The sequence below is a fragment of the Myotis yumanensis genome, unplaced genomic scaffold (genome assembly GCF_028538775.1).
Source record: "Myotis yumanensis isolate MYYU_CA2020_CCGP unplaced genomic scaffold, mMyoYum1.0.hap1 SCAF_5, whole genome shotgun sequence".
In the NCBI taxonomy this organism is placed as follows: domain Eukaryota; kingdom Metazoa; phylum Chordata; class Mammalia; order Chiroptera; family Vespertilionidae; genus Myotis; species Myotis yumanensis.
Genome location: NW_027223756.1, coordinates 8823224 through 8847752, shown reverse-complemented (window position 1 = coordinate 8847752; position 24529 = coordinate 8823224). Strand labels below are relative to the sequence as shown.

General features: G+C 45.0%; 1 protein-coding gene across 10 annotated transcripts in view; it reads left to right on the top strand.

The window, feature by feature from the left end:
- The window catches only part of TENM2 (teneurin transmembrane protein 2), a 1191402-nt gene that overhangs the window by 769235 nt on the left and 397638 nt on the right, over positions 1 to 24529 (top strand). For 2 of the 10 annotated variants that reach the window (XM_070414459.1, XM_070414456.1), the window contains exons 1-2: positions 20136 to 20484; positions 21037 to 21119. The exons of 6 other annotated variants lie outside the window; for them this stretch is intronic. In XM_070414459.1, the coding sequence (XP_070270560.1) occupies positions 21080 to 21119 (40 nt within the window). In that variant the 5' untranslated portion in view covers positions 20136 to 20484; positions 21037 to 21079. Of the gene's footprint in view, positions 1 to 20135; positions 20485 to 20864; positions 21120 to 24529 lie in introns of those variants that run through there. 2 more of the 10 variants (XM_070414458.1, XM_070414457.1) reach the window with 2 other exon arrangements.

Below are 24529 nucleotides of genomic sequence, written 5' to 3'. Positions count from 1 at the left end.
AGAACAAATTCCCATTTAGTCAGCTTTTACAGTCCTGGGAGGCTCTGTGTTTATGCTAGATCTTAATTATGCTGCTTGTCAAAGACACTCTAAACTCCTCTGTGGTTGAGGGAGCTATTTTATCTTTTTATTTTTACAGTCAGAAAAGGACTTAGTATGCTGCATCTTACCCTGGATGGGCTTCCAACCTGGAATCAAAGGACATTTTCTCTCTCCTTCCCCACTGTCCCCACCTCTGTGCCACCAGCCATGAACGCCAAATGGGAAGGCCTTGGCCGTGGGAGGGGGCAGTGCCTGGGTGGCCTTGGACAAAACTGTGAACTTCACACAGGCTGTGTGGACCTCCCTTGTTCAACCCATGTGAGCGACTCCCAGACCCCAAATCCCCATGTCTCTGTCCTCCAGCTCCCTCTATAGGGCTCACAGCCCAGACTCACTGCACCCGCCCCCCAGCAGGGTAAGAGTGGGGAGTGTCCCTATGGGCAGCTCAGGGTAGTATTGGGGGTTACTTGAGATTTTTGATGCACAGCAATGCCCATCAGACAACTTGGAATCACACAATAGGACGTTATTCCATTTTCAGTGCTCTATTAGTCCTTCAGACTAAGTCAAGGAGAATGTCTTTGGTTTGGTGTTTTGATCATCTTGCTTTCTTTTCATTGTACCATTTTTACCTTTATTATGGCAGGTGATGCTTGTTTTATGTTTCTTGTGGTGATTCATTGAATGCATTTTGGTATGAAAAAATGTAGATTTACTTAAAGAAAAATTGTTAAGTAAATTGTAGTACACCACAGAGCAAAGACTGGGAGGGATGCAGGAAGGGCTAAAGGTTTTCTGACTAAAGCTTTCATCAAGTGGCCTATGGTATGTTCACTCTGACTCCGCTGTATCGGAGGTGGCTGTTTGTGGGATTCTCTTCTCCGGCCTGTCTTCAGGGAATCTTCAAAATGGGGGCAGATTCTTAACACTGAGTAATGGGTGGATCCAGCGGCAGTTTCAGGCTCCTGAAGGCAGGATCTAAAGGAAGATTTGTGGGGGTGGGCATCTCCATCCCCAGTCCATAGGTTATCATGATCTCTGATAACAGTGGTGTGAGGGGTATCGGACTCATGGGAGATTTTGGCTTTGTTTTCCTTTACCAAAAGTCAGATACCTGGGCCCCGCCCTCAGAGATTCTGTTTCAGTGGGCCTGGTGTGGGGCTGAGTATATGCATTTTAATAACTATCCCAGGTCCTATGACCACTACCCACTGAGATTCTCCACTGGTAGAATTCTGTCAATGTTGGCACCCAGTGTTGTGTGCAGACCAAAATGAGGAAACAAATGCGACTGCTCTGTGTAGATGTAACGCCTGCCGGTGTAAGGAACCTACACCAATGCAAGAGAAGTGACAGTTCTATTGCCTGTAAAAACACATTTCAAAAATGTTTCCGATGCATGCAGCCCCACGTGCACCAAACAGCTAAGTGGCTTGTCAATCCCTTGGGCCTCTCTTGACCTCAGGAACCTCTTCTGGAAAATTGGGATAACATTTACCTGCATGAGGATGACAGGGCTGGATGGACCATCCATTAAGGCCCCTTTGATGTGCATAATGTGGGTGTGTTTGTATGCCCCACGTAATCCCTTAAGAACATGCTCTTACAGATTCCACTGATGTCCTATAAAAACTTTCTCAGTTCGGGGCACGTCTTGGTCGGGTTTTATTTCACGGATCAGAGGAGCGCCGTGCATCCCTCTGGTAGGAGCCTGACAACCCTTCTCCTCCTCAAGCCTGACGAGGCTGTTTACCTTCTGGTCTCTGAGAAAACCAATGGGGTATGTCATGGAACACCCAAGTCCAGAGCGTGCTATGATTCATTTCTAATCACGGCCATTATCCAGGCGACTTGCTCAAGCCTGGCGGATACAGACTTCCCTTTCAGCATAGACATTTCATAACTAGCATGATCCTGCCATACCCAAAGCCTTGTGAAAATATTTTCAACAGTTAACAAGCAGAGCCTGCAGTTATAATATGCTCATTAGGCTGCGTGTTAGTCTTCAAGTCTTGCAGCACACATAATCTGCTCCTTGATTTCCACGGAATTTCACTGCAGTTGGGCACCCGCAGAGGCACGCTGGCAGCCCCATGGGCTTTGCCAGGGGCTGCCACCTGTATGTGTGTTTTCCTGACTGCAAAATAACACACCTACCCTATTTGCATCTCCAGTCGCTCTTCATCTGGAGGGTCCTTTCCATCATTTGCAGAGTCTTGCTTGATTCCCTGGTGAACAAATTCCTTCAGGAACCAAATTAATTTTAAAAGGGCACTGCGAAAGTTATACCCAGTAGTCCCAGTGGATGAATAGGCTGATAGCTTCAGTATATTAGACCGTCCTTTGTTCTAGATGTTACTCCTGTGTGTCTCAAAGCCACTGCCTTCAGAAACAATGCTCTAATTCCAAATGAGCAAATATTCTCAAATATACGCTTTTGGCCAAGTAAATGTAGCACTTACAGGTTGTTGTTCTTTTATATTTTGGAGGCCCCACATTTGGGAGAAAATACTTTCTGTCCCCATGGTTCAAGTGGGAACCAGGAATATTTCATCAATTTCATATGTTATAAAGAAATTATTTGGGCTGCTGAAGGAGTAATTAGTTTTACTATTATTCTTTTTTAAATTTCCCAGTGGCTGGTTATGAAAGACAGTGTTTATTTCTTGGTCAATAAGGTAGTACCTGGAATGTGCCCAGCAGGGTGTTGGGCCTTGAAAGTATAGCAATAAGTAATACCTGTTTCATTTTCTAATGGGACTAGTAGTTAGTGAACCATGCCAATCTTCTAAGCAGATAAATTCAGTGGAGCAAGATGAGTGGCATTAATAGAGCAATGAACAGAAGTGGACGGGATGGAGAGAAGGGAATGAAGACAAAGACTTGACAGATAAATGAGATCCTGTGTTGGGAGAGACCCAAGAAATTGAGGGACAGGGAACCAGAGACTCAGGGGAGCGGGCATGAAATAAGACAGGATGGAATCAAAGGTCTCTTGAGAAATGATTACGAATATGGTCCATATTTAAGATTTACATGCATGGATGGGTGGGGACATGATGCTGGGGTCCATGGACCTTGCATATAGAGATGGGTGGGGCTAATAGATAGGGAAAGGGTGGAGATAATGAAGTTGGAGAGGGAAAACCCCAGTAAGTGTGGGACCCTTCATTTTATAAAACCTTTGGGGCATCAATAAGGAATGTTGGGTCATACCTTCACACTTGACATTTCTTTCAATACATTTATTGACCCTTCCATGACTCATCCATGATAACACCTTTTAGTGGATTAATAGTATTAATTAAAATGATGAAGTAGAATAACCACCTGAGAGCTTAAGATGGGAAACAATTTATTTTGACCAGATTCATCGATTCCCTCCCCCAGTTTCTTAAAATGAGTGGTCTTATTAGATAGGAATGAATTGAGCTTTAGACTTGAAAGGTCTATTTTCCTTCTATAGACATCTCAGAGTATTTGTTGAGGAATACTCAAGATGTTCCTTACATCTTGAGATAATTAAACCAATGACATAGCAGGCAGTGTACATGTTGTTTGAAGTATCTAATGGTGGGTTTCCATATTGCACCTTCTGATCATGAACATGGGTCTTCCTGATCCCCAGCAGAGCGATGAAGTGCTCATGCTTATGTAAGTGCAGCTGCATTGCAGTGCAACTAATGATGTCTGAGCCAGGCTCATACCTGTCAACCCTCATTCTTTCACTATGAGACTAACAGTTATTTCCAAGGATGCAAATAGTAACTTGCATGAGTCCTAGAAATAATGGCATGTTGACCCTGTCTATTCAAAAGAAATCAGATGAGTGCTTGAAGAAACAGTTGCCAACTGCAGGCATGTACCAGCGGAGACTTGAGTGCAGTCAACACTAAATACCTGATGCAGGAGGCATTAGGGAGAGCCTCAAGCACGGACAAGAAAAGTGGCAAATTGATAATTGCTAAAAATCACTACTTTGATTTTTATCAAATTCTTTACTTCTTACAGAGTGACTATCAGGTGTGCCTGCCTGGACCAGATCTTTCTCTTATGTGGTCTTCTACTTGGGAAGAAAGGACTAGCGCATGTCCCATTGCTCCCAGCACCTGTGGTCTAGCACTTAACACTCCACCCATCAAGGGTCCTCCAAGGAGAAATGGCATCTAAGCATATTTAACTCAGCCTACCTTTGCCTTACTTGCTTTCTTTGACCACACAACGATTTGAGAGTAGGCTTTGATCAATGGAAGACTTACAGAGGATGTTAGGGCACCTTGCAGGAGTGAACCAGGGAGAAAGGAGTCTTCAACTGAGACAGAAATGAACCTGGGGCAGGTTTCCCACTCCCCACTTTTATTTCCAGGAACAGTTCTGCTTTCTGTGTTGATGTCTGATCATGAGTCAGGAGGCTTCAGTCCTAGAGGGGGACCCTATGGATCTCCAAACTTCCCATTACCAGGACATGGATCTGACAGTTTTGAGTTTGTGGAAGTAAACTTACTGTTTAAAACAGAGCATAGATATTTATGATTCTGAGGTTAAACCTCATCCTTCTTTCCGTCCTTCCTCTCTTTCTTTGTTTATTAATTTCTTTATTTTCAGTTGCCATGTCTCTTTATGGAGATATAATTTACATACACCCAAAACTCACCATTGTAAAGTGTACAGTTTAATGATTTTTAGATCATTTATACAGTTGTGCAATCATCCCCAAAATCCAGTTTGAAAGCACTTCCATTATATCAGAAAGTTCCTGCATGCCTGCCCAATTTATTTTCAATTGGCTTAAAACCCCCTCCAAAATTGGCTGATACATAATATTTTATATTTGGAAACCAAAGAAGCATGTTTTGTAATATTGTATCCTAAAAATGTATTTAAATTTCTTTTTCTTGTGTCTGTTATACTGTCATAATGTAATGGCTATGGCATAAGAAGTAATAAAGGGGGCGGGGGGAAAGGAGGTCTTTTAGAGTTTGAAGCCCAGTTGTCGGAGCTGCTTATTTCACCACTAGAGGCCTGATGCACAAAATTCGTGCAAGGGGCTCGGCCCTTGCAGCCCCAGCTTCATCCAGAAGGTCATCTGGAAGGACTTCCGGAAGGATGTCTGGAAGGTCGTTTGGCTGTCCTGTCTAATTAGCATATTACACTTTTATTATTATAGATATGTTGACATCCCACACTGAGATTTGGAGAAACAGAACTTGTGAATGGCAGGAGGGAGAAGAACCTGCTTCTTAGGTAACACATCTTCTGAAGTTATTAAGCCTTTAGTTACCAGTAAAGTGGAACAATAACTAATCATCTCTGCTACTCACTGACCATATATTCTATTTTGTTTTCTTCACATACATTATCTCATTTAAGCCTCACCCTGGGCTCTCTCCCTTTCTAAAGGTTAGGAGACTGAGGTTCAAATAGATGAAATACATTTTTTCAAAGTCACTCCATAGGTGATGGCAAAGTCAGGAATCAAACCCAGGTCTGCCTCACTGCCCCACCCTTACTTTAACAATTGTGTGTCATCTCATCCCTAAACAAATGAATCAAGGCAGAGCAATCGAGGGGCAGGGTAATTGTCAGAGGTCTGCTTCTATGACTAGGAAAGAAAAATTGAAAACGTGTGGCCCGCGGGGAAAAGGTAAGCCAACATTGCACTTCATAGCCACCCAAACATGTTAGGAATAAAGGGATGATTTGAGGGGAGAATGCTCGTGGCTGTGGAAGTTCTGAGACTTTCTCCTTTGAACTACCCAATGTTTGAGGCTGAGTGACAGGTGAGACTGTGTATGGACAAGCTTCTGCTTGACTCACCTCGGGTGACTCTCTACCTGGGAATGAACTTCACAGACCTGTGGTAATGCCTGGGGAGGCATCATGACTTGGTGGCTTGAATAAACTTGGAAGAGGTCATTATTGTATAGCAGTTGAGGTTGTAAGAGGGGTATTGTCTGAAGTGGTCGCTCCCTCAGCCAACTCTTCAATGTACCACTCATTTGCCATTTAGCACACAAACACTGACTTGTATTAGATTGTTTTCATGTTTGTTTGTTTTTATCATCTATCCCCATAGTTCTGAAACTCTGTTAAGCACAACAATCGTGGGAGCCACTTATTAAGACAATAGGTTTCTGGTCCCCCAGAGAAATCGTGGGTACAGTTGTCTTGAGTAAAGGCTTAGCTGCCAGTGTTTTTATAAGGATTTCCTGTGACTCTTGGGATGAACCATATTTGGGATTTGCTGCTCTTTATTTTTATTTTTTGTGGCTTAATAACATGTAGTTTTTATCACTGAATAACATTCTACTGTGTAGAGGGCATCTTGGTTGCTTCCAGCTTTGAGAAATTATGAATAAAGCTGTTATAAACACTCATATGCAGGTGTGTGTGTGTGTGTGCGTGTGCATGCGTGCCTGTGTACAGAAAAGTTCATATCAGTGGGATAAATACCTATAAGCATGATTATTGAACTGAAAGGATCTGTAAGTCCATAGGGGCATGTTGTGTCCTAGAATCTAGCAGAGTGCTTGGCACAGAATGAATGTCCTGTATTCCTTGGGGTCAGGGATGCTGTAACAAACATCCCACAATGCTAATAAATAGTGAACAATAACTGCTTGCCGATTGGTTTTAAATATTTATCTTATTTTTCCTTATACCTTTGCTCAGCCCTGGGGAAAGACCATGAATTTGTTTAAAGTCCTGTGTTCTGGAAAACCCGCTGCATGCCTAGTGAGGTGAGGTGGTGGGTGCGGCATCCGGGAGCTGGCTTGGAGTAGTCACAGGAGTTCACTTGTCCTAGAAACGCAAGAAGAAAACCAATTCCCACATTTTTGCGAGTTTATTTTGCTGTAGTACAGTGAATAATTGTCCTGAGGGGACTCGATGGCATCGGAGAGTATTAATCTTAGATTTTCATTTCCTGTAAAATAACTTTCCACTTATTACATTCAGTGAGAATACTTTGGGTTTCAGGAAATATGCATATTTTATCACCGACAGTCCTCACTGTGCTCCCAAATGTATCTGAAACTCGGGAGTTAAGAGAGGCAAGTGCAGGCAATTGAGTAAACCAGAGGATGCCAGCCTGGGCTGCGAGGGGTCTGCAGGTAGCAGGGCACTGAGTCACCTGGAGTCAGCACAGCCGGCACCTCGTTGTCTAATGTTAGGCTCATTGAGCTTTAAATTTTTTTCAATAGGAAAATATTAAAAATCAAAGTGACGGTAATAATAATAATTAATGGGCTAGCATTTATCAAGCCCCTCACTGTGTTCCAAGCATTTTCCTCGGCTCTCTTATGTATCATGCTATTTAATTGATTCTTTACAGGAACCCAATGAAGTAGCATAGTGTATTACAAATGAGAGCATCTCTGCTAAGATTGGGCTTAAAGAAAAATGGCATTTGCTGGTAAAATTTAAAAGAAACCCAGGGGTGCCTCCAGGCTGGTTAGATTCTGGAGCTCCACCAGTGTCATTAGACCCTTCTTCTTCCCTCTGGGCATGTTCTGTGGTGATAAAGATGGCCACCAGGGACTCCATCTGACCTCCCCTAAAGATCAATTCCTGTGAAAAGGAAGGTTCTCTTAATGCAGAGTCAGGGAAGTCCCCAGGGTGAGCCTCCCTTTTGACATTGAGTACAAAGGACGGGATCCCCAAGTTCTACTTCAGTTATCTTAATTTGCTAGAAGGACCCACCAAACTGCTTGAAAGCTACTGTGCTCATAGTTATGGTTTTTTACAGGGAACAGATACAGATTAAGTTAAGTCAAAATAAGAGACTTGGGACACAGAATCCAATTGTGTCCCCCTCCCCCAGCACATCATGGACAATGCTGACTTTTCCTAGTAACAGCGTGTGACAACACACACACACACACACACACACACACACACACACACACACACACAGTACTGCCAAGCAGGGAAGCTCTCTCGAGCCTTGTTGTCTAGTATTTTTATTGGGGCTCAATCACAGAGACATGGTTGACCACCCACATGGCTGACCTTTGGTCTCTAGTCCATCCTAAAGTCCAGCTGATGCCATGTGGTCTGAAGCTCCCACCATCAATCACATTGTTAGACTCTACAGTGTGGCCCAAAGGCCCCCAGGTAAACAAAGATTCTTACCTATCAGACATTCCAAGGACTTTGAGATCACCTCTCAGGAGCCAAGGGCAAAGATCAAAAGTTAATTCTTTTTTTAAATATGTTTTTTAATTGATTTCAGAGAGAGGAAGGGAGAGGGAGAGAAAGATAGAAACATCAATGATGAGAGAGAATCATTGAGTGGCTGCTTCCTGCACACCCCTACTGGAGACTGAGCTGCAACCTGGACATGTGCCCTGACTGGGTATCGAACCATAATCTCCTGGTTCACAGGTTGACACTCAACCCCTGAGCCACTCCCGCCAGGCAAGGTTAATTCTTTACTACACAATTTCACTCCATTCCAATAGTAGCTATGGCCTCCCCTGGAGTCATGGGCCCATCCCTCACCAATTGCCCTGGCATGGACATGGAATTTGCTAACCGAGGAGGCCTAGGGATAAGGTCATTCAGATTGCCCACTACATAAACTGAAAGCAGGGAGGGGTGGTGTTCTGAGAAAATTGGCCATTGATCTGGCTCTTTTCAGTAGTAAAAAAAAAAAAATCATACAAAAGTCTGTGTTGACTCATAAAAAGACGACACAAAGTGAATAAAACAGCAACTACCTTTTTTTCCCCCATGGGATGTCATTAGCACATCCATGGGAAAATGATCTAAAGATGACTTAAGAAATATAGTTTTTAAAAAAGAGACAGAACCTCTTAAAATATGACATGTGACTCAAGCAAGAGGCACAATGATAACTAGTTGGTAAAGAGGCTCTTCGTGTGATTGCTCATGCAGATTCCCACCAGGAATGAGGTGTCTGTCTCATTTCCCTGGAGCAATGTGAAAACCTCCCTGAGCTGTGGCTCCCACACCTGTGGTACGTTAGATTCATTAGAGAGCTTTTCAAATCTGAATGCCCAGGTCACACCCAAAACCAGTGAAATTGGAGGGGCTGGGGAAGGGATCAGGCATCTCCCTAGGTCACAGTGGTTGGCAAACTGCGGCTCGAGAGCCACATGCGGCTCTTTGGCCCCTTGAGTGTGGCCACGAAGTTTCAATCACACTGTATGTGTGCACCCGCACCTGGTATTTTGTGGAAGAGCCACACTCAAGGGGCCACAGTTTGCCAACCACTGCCCTAGGAGATTCCCACGTGCACCTGTTTGGAAAACACAGTCGTGGGGTTTTAAAGCAACACAGATACCACTGCTGTGAACACTAGTTTCCAGAATGGCCACATTCACTGGATTAAATGAACACCACCCAATCCTTAGTCAGAACTGCTCTTGAGAATCATCAGATGTAGTTGGAGATATCTGGGTTCAAATCCGGCTTTTCCATTTACCAGGTGATGAGTCCTGAGCTGGTTAGTGTCTTAGCTTCTGTAAGGTTCAGTTTCCTCATCTATGAAACCACTAGTAACCTCTACCCCGTGGAGTTTCTGGAAGAAAATACGGAGAAAGTGCCTGGCAGAACACTATTCCCTTCCTTCTATTACTACATTTATTGAAAAGGGACAGAAACCTCTAGTCTTTTCTATCCTGCCTTTAAGAATTTGTGTTATGTTGTTTTCACATGTCTAGAAGGGTGGGGGGAAAATGTATCCCAGTCAAGGATGCAAAAGTTTGAAGTTTTCTTTGTGATTAAATATATTTGTTCCCTTAAGTATTGGTAGTCCCAGGAGGAGGTAGCTCATGCAGTCAATCAGTTCTCCAGGCAAGATTTGCTAAGTATCTGTGACAATAGCTCATCAATCCTAAAATGCACTGACTTGCAAAATAACTCACTGTTATTTTATGTCTGAATAAAGAGGGGGAACCTTTGCCAATTAACATACGACGTGCCATCAGTTGTAAGAGGAATCCCTATTTCATAAATGTTCCAATGAGCCACAAAATAGACATCACAGAACTGGTGGGATGTGATCTTGTCCGAGATGCTAGGCATAGGATGCAGAGTGACACAAGACACTGATTCAGTTAGTGGAGGCAGCAAAGGACCAAGCCCCACAGAGGACCTATGCCTCTCCTCCTGAGAAGAGAGTTGCCTCCAGTTTCATCAGGAGAAAATTCTTCTTCATGCCTCTTTCAGATTATTAAATGCTGTCCACTCACCACCATTTCACCTTTGAGAAATACAGTGACCTGTTTAAATGGTCCCCATTTCTAAGTCACTTGTCTTCAAACAGGGCCAGTTTAGATGGTTGTATGTCATCCCACCCAACTATGGGAGAGTCAAAATGGCTCACGGTCTACATCTCAGCAGATCACAGGAGGCACAAAACAGGAAGAGGTTCAACGCCAGAAGGAATCCAGTTTGATGGTCACGTGATCTTTGTTCCCCAAACATTCCCATTCAACAGGAGATTGTGTTGTGATCCCAAATGCATCCAAATATAAGCTTGGAAAACATTTTCTGAATAGAGCCCTTGGCTCATTCGCCATATACTAATATAGATATGCCCTCATTTCTCTCCTTTCATGAAAGCCTCCTTGCCCAGAAATGTGCCTGCATTTACTAATTTTTTTTTAATGTAGCTGTCTAAGTCCCCACGGGCAGCAAGGTGTTTGGGGAAATTTTTGGAACCTGCAACATAATTGATTTTGACTTGTCCTGTTAAAATGCAACCTTTGTATTTAGTTTGGGAAATTAATGTTTTGGTGACAGAAAACAAATCCAAAAGGAAAGAGAGAGAGAGAAATAATAGCCCCTTCAAATCCAAATGAGAATCTCACTGAGGGCGTCTTGGTGTGCCATGCCGGGGGCCCTGCCCCAGTCCACAGTGCTGTCCCTCGGAAGGTGAGCAATTTAGAGAATGAATCTGCTCTGCAGTTGGGTAGGAGGGTGGGTGCCCATGTTAGATCATTAAGGAAATGATCTTATTAGTCCCTCTTATTAAGGAAGCCTCCTTAAGAACTGGCAGTATGTATGTAGACTTTGAACCTGCCTGATAAAAAGTGGGTCTTGTCAAACAGCTCCAGCTCCTAGAGAAAAGGCCGAACGCTGTTGGTCTAGAATCATCCAATCCCCAGTGCAAACATGTCTCTAAGCTTCTGTTTGCATACTCCGGAAGAAAAAGAAGACTTTCTCATTTTCCCTGACTCTGGTACACACAGCATTCCAGGGGACGGCAGCTCCCACGGAAATTACCGGAATCACTGAGTGTTAACGGCACACATAGAAAGGCAGAAGTTTCCTGCGTGACCTGACATGTAAACCTGCCCATTGCCACCGCTTGGGTCCTTTTATTTATTTAACTCTCTGAACGGACCCGGTGCTTCAGTTTTTCTGCCATCACTTGTCTGAGCTGACCCCGTCTGGAAGTTGTAAGGCTGAGATTTTGACAGCTCTGTCATTTTCATGGCTGCGCAGGGGGGTGTCGAGCTCACAGGATTATTGCTCTCCAGGAATACTTCACTCCAGAATCAAGCAGAAGGTCAAGAGAGACACAGAGAGAGAGAAAAACTCTAATTAAGGCAGAAAAGGCAGACATGGGCCGTAAAACGCGCATGCGACTTCAGGGAGGGCCTCCTGTTTGTGTCCAAGTGCAACCATCGGCCCCAGTCAGGGGCCGCACTTGTCGCAAATGGACAACAACAAAATTGCCATTAGAGTGAGCGGCTTTTTAAGAACTGGCTTCATTCTCTGCTCCTACCCGGCTATTAAGGCACCCCTCGAATCAGATTAAGGCCAGGCGCTGTAACACATAGCTTGATTAGAGCAATGGAAAGAGAGTGAGCTCTTGTCTTGCATTTGCTGCCTTTGTTCCAAAGATGTGTGACTTCTGGGGACCAGCCTGGTGTGTAATGCAACCAGACAGTAGTGCCCAAATAGAATTAAAAGGCAGGATGAGATTTATTCCTCTGGGAATGGAACTGAGAAGAGCCTTACTCTAAACTTGTATGTTGGGTCCCTGCTCTAAGGCACCATGTAGAAACCCCAGACACTCAAACTGCTTTAGTCCAGTTGAAGTCATCAAATCCCATCTGAGACCTACTATGTGCCAAACATTGGACAAGACATTAGTGGTTCAACAAAGTCACAGAGAGGAGGAGCTTCATGTCTAATGGGGCTTAAGGCAGGCGACCAAATAATGTTACTATAAGGTGACAAATGCAATAACTTTTTAAAATTGCTGAGTACCTACTCTGTGCTAGTGGTCACTGTTCTAAGTGCTTTACAGAGAATAAGTCTTTTAATGTAAATGTTAGACTGTCATGCCTGGAGCTTGAAGAATATGCAAAGTAACCTGAAAGGTGTTTAAATGGGTCTTGAAGGACATAAGGAAATATTTCCTTTGTCTAAAAAGGAAATAGAAAAAACTAGATATTACTGTGCAGTGTGGCATACGATGTGATCATCCAAGAAGCGAGGTACTCCTGCAGCCGAAAGCAGGAGCCACGTGCTGGAGAGGAGCTAAGGATAACGGGATGGATGAAGGTTTGGTCCCATAGGTGCTGACACCATGGAGAATTTTTAAGCAGGGGTGACATTCAAACCCTTTTTCGGAGCAGTGCCAATCTTTGATGGCCCAGTGTCATGACTGAGGGACAAGGCAAATGAGAAAGGCAGTGGCAAGGGAGGGGGGCTGAGAAGAAGTAGTAATGAGTTGGAGAGCCATAATGAGATGACCAGAAAGTGTCCGTCCCCAAGACTTACTAGTGCAGAAGAGGTAGACACAGGGTGAGACTGAGAAAGTTAAATGCATTTCCTCCTTAACCATTTTGCTGCAGATTCAACTCTCCTTTGTCTTTCTGTTTGGCAGCCCCTGGAAACTCAGAGGTTCGCCTCCAGCACTGGAAAGGGTCAGAGTTTCCTGGGGACCCTTGCTGGGCTCAGTGGCTCCCTTTGCCTCCTGAGCAGGGGCCCAACCCTCCATTCTGAGGAAGGCTGTGTGCATCCTAGTTATGGGGGCAGGGAACCGTGTTATATGATTGTAAATGTCTCTGAAATGTGTCCGGTAGTGAAAGGAAGAGTCCAACCAACCCAGATGGATGTCTCGGGAGGCCTTCAGAGGAAGGAGGAACATTACGTGAGGGCCCAGGGTTCGACAGAGGGTCTCTTTGCTGGAGAGCTTACCAATTCTATACACACACACACACACGCACACACACACACACACACACACACGCACACGCACACGCACACGCACGCACTGAACCAAGCTAAGCCTGGCTCCGGCAAAGCTCCAGTGCTCATCTCCACAGTGCTATTGTGGAAAGAGCATGGGAGCTTTGGCGGAGCAGGAAGAATCCACGCCTGTTGAAAACTTGGATTCTGCTTTGGAGCTTACCACCAGGTACCATCCTCTCTGCTCCCCATGCAGCGCCACGATGGAGAGCAGACCTTCCGCTGACAACAAGCTGGAGGCCTGCGGCCTGCGCCTCGCTGGCTCTTCTGCAGCCCGAGCAGGCTCCGCCATTCAGTCCACACCCCCTCCCACCTCCCCCACTGCACCAAGCTCTCAGGAGCCTCCTTCATCATTGCAGGCCCGTAGTAGAGCCTCCACATGTCCCAACCACATATCAGCTTTCTAAATTGAGAAGGTGATGAATTTTTAAATTCTCGAACTGCTCTGTAATAATCTTTCCACCACCCTACACATTACGATGCAGGAAAGCAACAGATGTGTTTTCTTAGGACTCTGGGAACATGAAATATTGATGGGGGAAGGGAGCGTGGCCGTGGCATTGAGCTTCGCCTAAAAGGAAGGGAGCCGCTCGCATCCCAGCCTCTCATTTTCCATCTGACACTTTGGACGTGAAAAGGCCCCAAACCCAGGATACCCAGGGCTACTTCAGCGAAAGCTCTTAAAAATTGGCGCAGCGAAATCTGCCTAAAAACGTCTTTATCAGTCTCCGGGGACCAATTGCTACTGCGGCTAACACACATTTGATCTATACAGATGAGTTTTCCTTTGTCCCCAAGGAACCTCTCCGAACACTGTGGATTTACATGGTGCCAAGCCCAAGTAGCCTGTCGGAAAATAAATAGCATTTTAACACATTCACGTTTCCATCCCCGGGATGAAAAGTAGCATAAGGGCTCTTCTCTGAGTTTTCTATCTGGGCCATAGGACATAATCAAAACTTCATTTTTAAAGCATTTCTTTTCATGGCGACATTTCACTCCGAGGCACTGAATTCTGAAAAGAGGAGGTGCAAAGCAGAGATTGTGCTGGTTCAAAGAAAAAAAATAAAGGCTCACATTTCATCTAGGACAGTATTTCCAAACACAACACATGTTCGAGTGCCATGTGGGTATAATGTGTATGGTATAATAGGCAAGGTGTCCTTAAGAGGCACAGAGCTGAAATTTTTAATTGTAATATTTATTTATTGTAATGTGTATTATGTGTATATATATATATATATATACACACACACATATTGATATGTATATACAGGGTGGGAAAAAGTAGGTTTTCAGTTGTGAGTACACAAAACAAATTCTCCTTGTATTCTTGTTTATTAATTATAGTATTATTTTCCATACAAATAACTATAAACCTACATTGGCCCACCCCTGTAAGTAGTTACATATTGCTAACACTTTTTTTTCTTATTGGTATTATTTTATTTATTAACTAGAGAGGTGGAGACACACCAGAAGTTCAACTGTATATCTTTTCCCACACATTGGGTTATAATTAATTTTAAAATCTTTATTGTTGAATGTATTACGTAAGTCCCCCTTTATTCCACATTGACCTCTTCTAACCCATCCTATTGTCTGTGTCCATGGGTTATGCATATATGCATACAAGTTCTTCGGTTCATCTCTTCCCACATACACCCAACCTTGCCTTCCCTCTGAGATTCGACAATCTATTTATTTTGTTCTTTAGATTCTACATATGACGAGGTCATGTGATACTTGTCTTTCTCTGACTGGCTTATTTCTCACTTAGCATGATACTCTGTATTATGATTTAATGGATATTATTAGTGAGGATGATGCTAAAGTTAGAAACAATAAGTCAACTTGAAGAAAAAATATTAAGGGAAAGAGCCAAGGACCTGGTGGAAAGTCAAGTGCAGGGAAGGACTGGATAGAGCAAAAACCCAGAAGGTGGTGGGGCAATGACTGACATCTGGTAAATGCCCACCTAGGGAAATTCCCCACATACATAGTTAGGAGCATCAGGACTGGCTCTGCCCTTCCCTGGCCCGTGGTTGTAGGGGGGAATTGAGCTGACATCCCCTGCAGAATCACAGGCCACCACTGATTCCCTGTGACTCAACGAATTTGAACCACAACCCCCTGTTGTCTAAAGTCCTGTTTCGTTTGTGCAGAGAATTGCACATGCGTGGTACCTAAATCCCCGCTGTCATATCAACCTGAAATGCTATAAGGCAGGACATTGCCTGCCACTCAGCAGACACACCTTTCAGAGACGAGACCTCTAGGCGAGTGGGCTCTGTGCTGGATTCTCAGGTGCAAGAGGAGGGTTCTAACTCCCTAGGAAGGATCCCAGCTGAGATGAAAAGATGGTGATAGCAGTGCCTGGCTCCTGAGGCTTTAGGACATGCCGGGCATGGAGCATGAAGTGTATTTGTATGTGTCAGTATGTAGATATAGAAAGAAACATAATAGGTGTAGGGTTCGGTGCTATCCGCTGTTTCAGGCATCCCCTGTGGTGTGGAGACATATCCCACTATTGTATACTGTCCTGCACCTCTGCTACTTTAACATCTCCCGCCACCATTTAAAGATAGCCATCAACAATTGCTTGCCTCAATGGAAACAGGAAGTAGGTGCTGCAGGCGGTTTCTTGTGTTGATCTGGAAGCAATGACAGTTTCCCAACGCTGCTGCCAGTGAGACACGCCTATGCCTTGTAGTAGTCTCAGTATATATTTAAGGATATTCATCATTAGGAATTGAGTTCAAGCTTCCAGGTGGAAAATAAAAAACACCTAGAATGACCACCAAGAGTGCCTCCCTATTATTTACACACACACACACACACACACACACACACACACAAAAGGCCTGTATGGCAAGACTAACTTTCCAACCCCACATGATATAAAAGTACACATGGCCCAGCAAAGTCAGCATTACCCTCAGGTCAACCATACCTGGTAAGAGAAGACATGTTCAACTTAATGCTGGCTAATTCAGTATGTACCGTGGAGGGGAAAAGAAGGAAAATGTGAACTTAATGAGGTAAAATCATGACTTGTATTGGAAAGTGATTAGCTGGAATCTGGGCAGTGACTACAGTGGGGCCATGTTACAACTTGATCTGGCTGATGTGTTTCAGAAGGACTCATAATTCATGTTTCAACTGGAGAAATAGCTTTGGCGCATGATGCAACACACGGCATTTTTGTTCAGGTGGTTGGACAAGAAGCAGAAAAAGAGGTTGTTTGAGACTCTGATTGAGAAAAGGATCTCAGCTATTTCCATGTAGTCCAGCTGTGCCCAGGGATGTAGTCACAACGCATGTGGGCATTTTGTAGCAGTAAAATGTTGTAGAATCTATTTCCCTGGAAGATTCATAATTTTGATGGTCCTTGTTTATGGAAGCAAGAAGCATGGTTAGTACTTTAAAAACACACATGTTCAAGCCCGCCCAGTGTGGCTCAGTGGTTGAGCATTGATCTATGAACCAGGAGGTTACAGTTCAATTCCCAGTCAGGGCACATGCCTGGGTTTCAGGCTTGATTTCCAGTGGGGTGTGTGCAGGAAGCAGCCTATCAACGATTCTCTCTCATCACTGATGTTTCTCTCTCTCCCTCCCTCTCCCTTCCTCTCTAAAATCAATAAAAATATATATTTTTAAAAACCAAATTCAAGCCCTCCTGTGTTTATATGAAACAGGATGTAATTCTCTGTGAACTGTATCCTTAGAGAAGAGACACATGGACAAACGTGTATTTCTCAAAAGTATTAGTAATAATGAATGTATGTCCTCATTCAGTGGCAATGCAGCCTTTATAATATATGAAGAGTTTGAAGTACCACTCTTCTCATTCAAAAGGTTTAGAAACTTCTATTGAAGCCCTTAGATAGTAAAATGGCTTCACACACTACACACACACATACACACACACACACACACATACACACACATGCGCGCACGTGGGAACTCATTTACAGAGGACATTAAAATGAAATTTTAAAGCAATCACTTTCTGGAAAAAAAAAAAGTTGCATTCTTTATGAAGGACTTGTCCCCTATACTCACAGTATTAAAGCAGAGGGACTGATGGAATCAAAACCAGTTTGTGGGACAGTGAAGTAAAAGTCTGCTGTGAGTTCCACTGGTTTTTACTTTAGCCTTGTAGGGGGATGGGAGGAGCGTTGGAAAGGAAGTCAGAACTGTGGGTTCCCATCCATCTGTGCTGGGGGACATAAAACTGGGTGGACCTTAAGCTCTCCAACCCTCCTTGTCCTTTTCAACAAAATGGCAGTTTTATATTAGATTAGAGTTTCCCAACCTCCGTTCCTCAGAGCTTGGAGCAAGGAGGGTGTCATTACGAGGATGGTGGTTCCAAGGAAGGGATTTCAGGCCTTGCTTTAAATATCAAGACTCTGAAATAGGTTTCTTTTATAGTTCAATCACCAGAAAGGTGTTAGGTTGGAATCTCCTTGAAAAAAAAAAATGCCTCATGATCCTCCCCTTAATACTTACAGTTTTTGTACTCCTTTTAATTTTTATCGACATCTCTGTCATGGGGCAGCTCATCTGCACATGTTTGTTGAAGGCAAATGATAGTGATGACTATAGTACTTTGCACACAGATTGTCAATAGCAATCTGATTGCACAGGGAGCGCTTAGAGAGGGGCTCGGGCCTCCGTGAACCAGCCGGAGTACATTTTGCACCACTTAACTGATCACCTTTTGAGCCATTTACCTAATCATCTTTTGAAAATTCACAATAGCCAAGGTTTATTAGGAGCTCACAAGGTTCTGGGCTTAGTACTTTGCATTTCTCATGGAATCCTCAAAATCCTTGACCTTGGTCTCATTACCCATAGTTCACAGATGAGGAAACAGAGGCTCAGGGAGGTTGAACAACACGTCCAAGGCCACAAATTATCAAATGACTGGCAGTCCCCCAGGCCTTTCCCACACTTAAGCTCTGGAGAACAGCAAGAGGGTCCCCAGGGATACATGCCAGGACTTGTAGGCTGAGGTCAGCCGCTAAGCTGATTATTGCTTAGTTATTAGAGGAATAAAATGTTTTATTGAATAAGCTTTCTCCCAAAGCTTCCTCTGTTCTCATCACTCTGGTGAGTTGCTTCTAAGTCCTTTCCAAGAGAAGTGATAATGTGAGTTAGATTCTTCAGCAGGGAGGATGGGAAATACTGCTCGCTGGGACCACAGTTGTGCCCACATGCAGTCAAGGTCTCCATCAAGGTCAGTGGGCTGGATGACCCAGCGTTCCGGGTCTAGGAAGCCAGTATTCAAACTTGAAATCATCCCAAAGGGCAACTCTACTTTTCTATTCATCAGATCTTTGGGTGCCTGGCAGTTGTATCCTATTGTGTGGTGTGTATATGTATATGTGTGTTCACCCTATCATACTACCTTTCATCTGTGTATTGTTGAGCAGAGCCCTGCTGCTTCATGCACTGGAGCTAATCCCCCACCGCTTTGCTATTGTGTGTATATCACAGAGAAGGTTTGCCCCCACATACACCCACCCCCACCCCGGGCTCTGCTCCACTGACCTACCCTTGTTCTCTACCATTGTTTCCATGTCAGACACCAATTTTCCATTCACGGTGTCTGAATTGGAATGGACTAAGTCACTAGAAGTGACAGTCACTTGAAAAAATAAAAGTGGCAGCCCAGCTGGTGTGGCTCAGTGGTTGAACATCGACCTATGAACCAGGAGGTAACAAATAGTTAGATCCCCAGTCAGGGCATATGTCCGGGTTGTAGGCTCAATCCGCAGTAGGGGGCATGTAGGAGGCAGCCAATCAATGATTCTCTCTCATCATTGATGTTTCTCTCTCTCCTCCCCACCTTTCTTCTCTCTGAAATCAATAAAAACATACATTAAAAAATAAAAATGGCAAAACAAAGGTATGCATATTTAAAGGAAGCCTTTGGAGAGAAGCAAGTTGCAAGAAGAGCTTCTTCTTGTACCCTAGGATGAGACAACTGATTTTCCCCAAGCCAACACCACGCCTAGATACACTGACTTAACCAGAGGTCCTGCCACTCAATGGTTGTCTCAGCGAGCGGTGCCTGGGGCTTTCCCAGACTGAAGTCACCGTGGCCGGCCAAGCAGGGACTCTCTAGCTAGACCCCAGGGGAATTTGTGGGCTCCCTGCTCCTGCAGAGAAGGAAGTTTCTGTCATCCCCCTTCATTCTCTATATGCACTTATGGGTCCCTCTGCCCGTGGCTGCTATGCCCAGCTCGCCAAGTGCTGTCGAGCTGTGGGCAGGAAGGGAAAGGGTGGACCGAAACTTGGAGACTTGTTCATTTCCCTGAAGAGGAGACTTGGGGACAGAACCATTGCTCTACATGGTCTTCCCATCTAAGGCTGTGCCTTCAATGGAGCACGGAGGAGCACTCGTTGGTTGAGTGTGAATGCTCTCCATCCAGCTCCGAAGGGTAGTCATGTTGCCAAAAGCTTTCTCCTTCCCCAAACAGCCCATTCTAAATCAATCTTCCATGAATTCATCAAAATGGCTGTCGTGGCGCCTCAGTGTTGCTGCCTCCGTGTCAATGCCCCCAACCCAGGGAGGCAGCTGGCAGGGTGCTTCCCAGGCTGTCATCCTAACTCTGCGCCCTGGAGTTTCTTCCATCCACTCCAGGGAAAGGGTCCTTTTCCCTCGGCTCCTTGGCCATGGTGGCCACATGTCAGCGCTCTCCTGGCTCCTGAGAGATGAGTTGGGACACGCCTCAAAGTGCTTGTGTTGCCTCTGAAAGAGGTGGAACGGGGAAGAGCGAGGGGAAAATATATGTGGGAACGGTTTAATTGTCTCCATGAGGATTCTTAGTAATCAGGATGCCAGTGTGTGTTTTCCAGAGCCTAGAGCTGACATAAATAATGTAGCGTGGCTCGCTCTGTGCAGGCTTGCTGAGGAATGCTGATGGAGAGAGCCAAACGGGGATCTGAGGCTCCCGGCTCCCGGCGCAGCCTTTAAAATCCTTTTATTGAGTAGTAGTGTTGAAACCACACCCGGGCCTCGGCGGGCTGGCGGTGGATGCCAGGAGAAGCTGACAGAGGAGAAACTTTAGGGGGAGCTGCCTCGCTGGGTGTTTTGGAGGATGCGAATCTGGATGGCTCCAGGGAACGACTGGTTAATTTCATGTTGCGTCCCTAATCCCAGAAGGAGCAGGATGGTTCTGACAAGGCCCTGAAAGCCCGGTAAGTGTGCGGCTGTCGCCACCAAGATAGGACTGGCCCCTCCAACATAGTTAAAAGCATCGTGCTAGCCTTTTAGAGCCTCTTGCCTTAATGGGAAGAGCCAAACGAGCTTTGCGGGGCAGCTAGCCCCGAATGAAGTCCTGCCGCTTAAGCTCCTTTAAAGGCTAAGCGTGCACCAGGGAGGGCAGGAGGGACCGCATATGCCACAGTTCATGTGCAGGAAGGAAACAAGAGTATCTTTACGTGGGATTTTCGCAGGAGGTCTGCCAAGCCAGATATCCAAGTGAAGAGTCTTGCAGATTTTGATTTAAAGTAGAACTTAAGCCCTGTCTTGGCCACAAACCATAACAGTGAGGGCAAAGGAGGGGAGGGGAGAGGGATGGAGTCGAGGGGTGTTAGAAATAATTGTGGTGGTTCATGTTTGAGGGACAGGTTCTGGGCATTCTGTTAAACAGACAGCTTTTTCTTGCTTTGACTCTGGTGGTTTAGAGAAGGACCTCAGGGAATATTTTTGTTGTGTTCTTTTTTTTTTCTTTTTCCTTTTTGATTAAGGCACTGGGGGTCTAGAAAAGAAGATTAAAGCAGGATCCGTTTAATGTATTTAGTTTGCCTCCCAGACATGAAGCTTCAGAATGGTGAGTGTCAATTATATTCCTCGTGTTTGGGGTAGCTGGCTGGGGAAAGGGTTCTTGAGCAGGAGTTCTGAGCAGGGATCTGTTAGCAAATCCGGGCTGTTTTACAGCTTTTGGCCAGTGATAGGAGCTGGTGGGTCGGCGCAGAAAAAGCACAGATGACACGTTTGGTTGGACTGAAAGGGTCTGTGCGACTTGCCCTTTAAGGGAGGCTGCTTCTGCTGTTGCTGGTTGGACAGTTAATTATGGGACCTGGTTTGGAAACCAGGGGTCATGCCCTGCAATTCACAAGAAACGTGTAAAGTTACTTCATTTTTTTACTTTCATCCTGGGACATGTGTATGTTCCTCTTTTAAGTTGCTACATAGTTGTTTGGGTTTGTTTGTTTGTTTGTTTGTCTGTTTTCTCCTTCATTTAAAAAGTCTCACGTTTTATAAAACAGTATTTGGAAATTTTGTCTGTGGCATGAGCCCCTGGATATATCACGAAGAATTCTAGAAGTTGCTTTGAACCACCCGATTGGTGGTTTTTTGTTTGTTTGTTTGTTTGTTTTGTCTGGGCCTCATTTTCTCCTCTCCCACCTGCTTTGTTTACCTGCTGCTTTAAATGGTTCCATCAGAACTTTTATTCACTAGTCATAAGTGTCTACAAACTCCTCTCTGCTTATGCACATGCTTTCCCAGCTCAGAGCTGTTTTGTGTTCCCTGTCAGTCTCTGTCCTGGTGAGTAAGGACACAGGGGGGGTTTCACTGAGATTGCTGTGGTCTGAAGGATCGGTCTCAGCGGTTTTCTGGCAAGCCTCCCATTCTTTGGGCAATAGCATGCCCGTCTGTGAAATGGGCGGGAGATCTGGTTGACAATGTAACACTGCAGCCTTTGGAAGCTTTCGGGTCATGGCTATGAAAGTTGGAAAGAACAAAAAAATTGTAATAGACAATGACCTAATGGTTGTCTGCAGGCTTTACCTCTGTAGGCCTGCGTTCAGAAATGTTTGAAACATACCAAAACCCTGCTGCCTGTTGGTTATCATTTATAAGAGCACCAGAAGAAAGTGCATTTTAACTGCAGAGAGAAACGCAACAGTTCTAATAAACAAAACTCCATTTTTATAACCGAAGTGACCTGAAGGAATGTGAGGAATTGATAGAAGGCTGTGGTGCTCGGGTGCAAAGTCACGGCTTCATGTTTAATTTAACAAAACATTAAACATTTCATGTTTAATTTAATGAAACATTAGAGCCCTAGGATTTGTCACCTTCATGACAGAGCGTCAGAACTGTGGGATAGTCTCGGGATATATGTTCTTTCTGCAGAACTCATGGGTGACACCGCTTGTGATTCACATCCAAAGACTGTTCTGATGGGGGGGAAAAAAGCAAGTAAAACAGCACCAACAACACATTAGGCACGCACTCCTAGTGTAAAATTTTAGGGGGTGCTATTAGCAGGCATTTAGGCAAATCTACTCACATTTAGCATCAGTGCAAAGGCAATCGCGGGTCTACCTTTTGTGCTTCTGAGAAGATGAGCACAGGGATCTACAGGACAAGAAAAGCTGGAAGGTTGGGGCCATTTGTCAGGTGGTAAACTTTTAGTAAACCCATGTGGATTTTTAATGAGCGGTTTAAGAAGGTGGGGTGAGATGTTCGGGGGAATGGAGTAGATGTATCAGTGAGATAAAGATGGTCACCTGGGGAGAGAGGAGGCCCTGTGCCCTGCGTGGCTGGCCAGGTTTGTTTTTTCCTTCGTCTGGAAAATGTGACTGGATGTTGAGAGTGCTGTTTTTGCCGTTGGCTTGTGATGGAAAATTTCCTTTTTTCGTATTTCGAAGTGCTGAACCGTGGGTCTGCCCTACCTCTCTGTCTGTATTGCAGATCGACGGGGCTCTATTTTCGTCTGATGCTTAAAATGTTTAGCTTCTTTCAATGGAAAACACTTTCTGTTTGAGCAGTAAAGGCAATTGCCAATTCATAAAACATGCATGTATATGTGTACCTGTATGTATTTATACACACACAATATACAGGCATACAACCACACACACAATATGTGCAGGCATACAGCCACACACACACACACACACACTCAATATACCGGCATACAACCACACACACACACACACACACACTCAATATACAGGCATACAACCACACACACACACACTCAATATACAAGCATACAACCCCCCCCACACACACACACTCTCAATATACAGGCATACAACCACACACACACACACACATTCAGCCTCCATTTGATTTATCTCCTACAGCACTTCCGCAATGTTGTATAAAACACAATGTAGAATTACGCAAGTGCAGTGTTTGTGAGGGCAGGAGTGCTGATACCTCTCTGTGTTATTACACACGCCGCCTGAATGTACGGCTCCTCATATGCCTTGAAGTGGCTGCGACCAGCTGCTTCAGACAGAGATGTCATGTTAATGCAGCTCAGAGGAGCATATGGCACGAGAAAATCGTTATGACAGGGACTGACCTGAAGAGCAAGTCGTTCTTTTAACCTCTTAAAAAAAGTGTTATAACCCCATCCTAAGTAGCAACAGATACTTTATTTAGTCAAATATTTTTTATTGAATAGTTTATTGATTTTTAGAGAAAGAGGGAGAGAGAGATAGAAACACCTATGTGAGAGCACAACATGGATTGGCTGCCTCCTGCACACCACCTACTGGGGATCGAGCCCACCACCAGGGCATGTGCCCTTGACTGAGGAATCAAACCAGCAGCCTCCTGGTGCATGGAACAACACCCAACCAACTAAGCCACACCAGCCAGTGCTAGTTGAATAATTTTTTAAACTCTCCTGTAGGTTTGCATTCTGGAAGGGAGATGCAGAAGAGTGCTCTGGACTGCTAGGGAGCCCTGTTCCCTTAGCACGGGGCAGGGGAGTGGGGAACCCCAGCTCCACCATGTCAGTGAGGGTGGGTGGATGGTGCCCTGCTTACTCCTCCAGACCTGTTCTCTCGGCCTCCGGGTCTGAGGTCTGAGATCAGCAGGGTAGGATCTGGCTTACCTTGAACAGGTGGGGATGGCACCCACAGGCTCGTCCCCCTCAGCTGAGGAGGTCACCCCAGCATGTTGTCCCTAGATCCAAAGGTGGTCCCAGCTCCCCTGTCACATGGCCTGCAGCCTTCGTAACCCCTCTGTGACCACTGCCCTGACCTGTGGGTGGCCCAGAGGTGGCAGAGGTGGATGGTAGCTCTCAGCACCATCACAGGCGCTGGAAGGGAAAGCAAATGAGCCTTAGTCCCCACCTTCAGGAGCTCCTTCCTGATGGGGAAGGGCTGCTAGTAGACATGTATAAAGCATGGTCTTTGCTGCTGGTGCTCGGGCCTGAGGAAGGAGGCCTGCGTGGCCGTGGGCACAGGTGGGTGCAGAGGGGCGGGCAGCCAG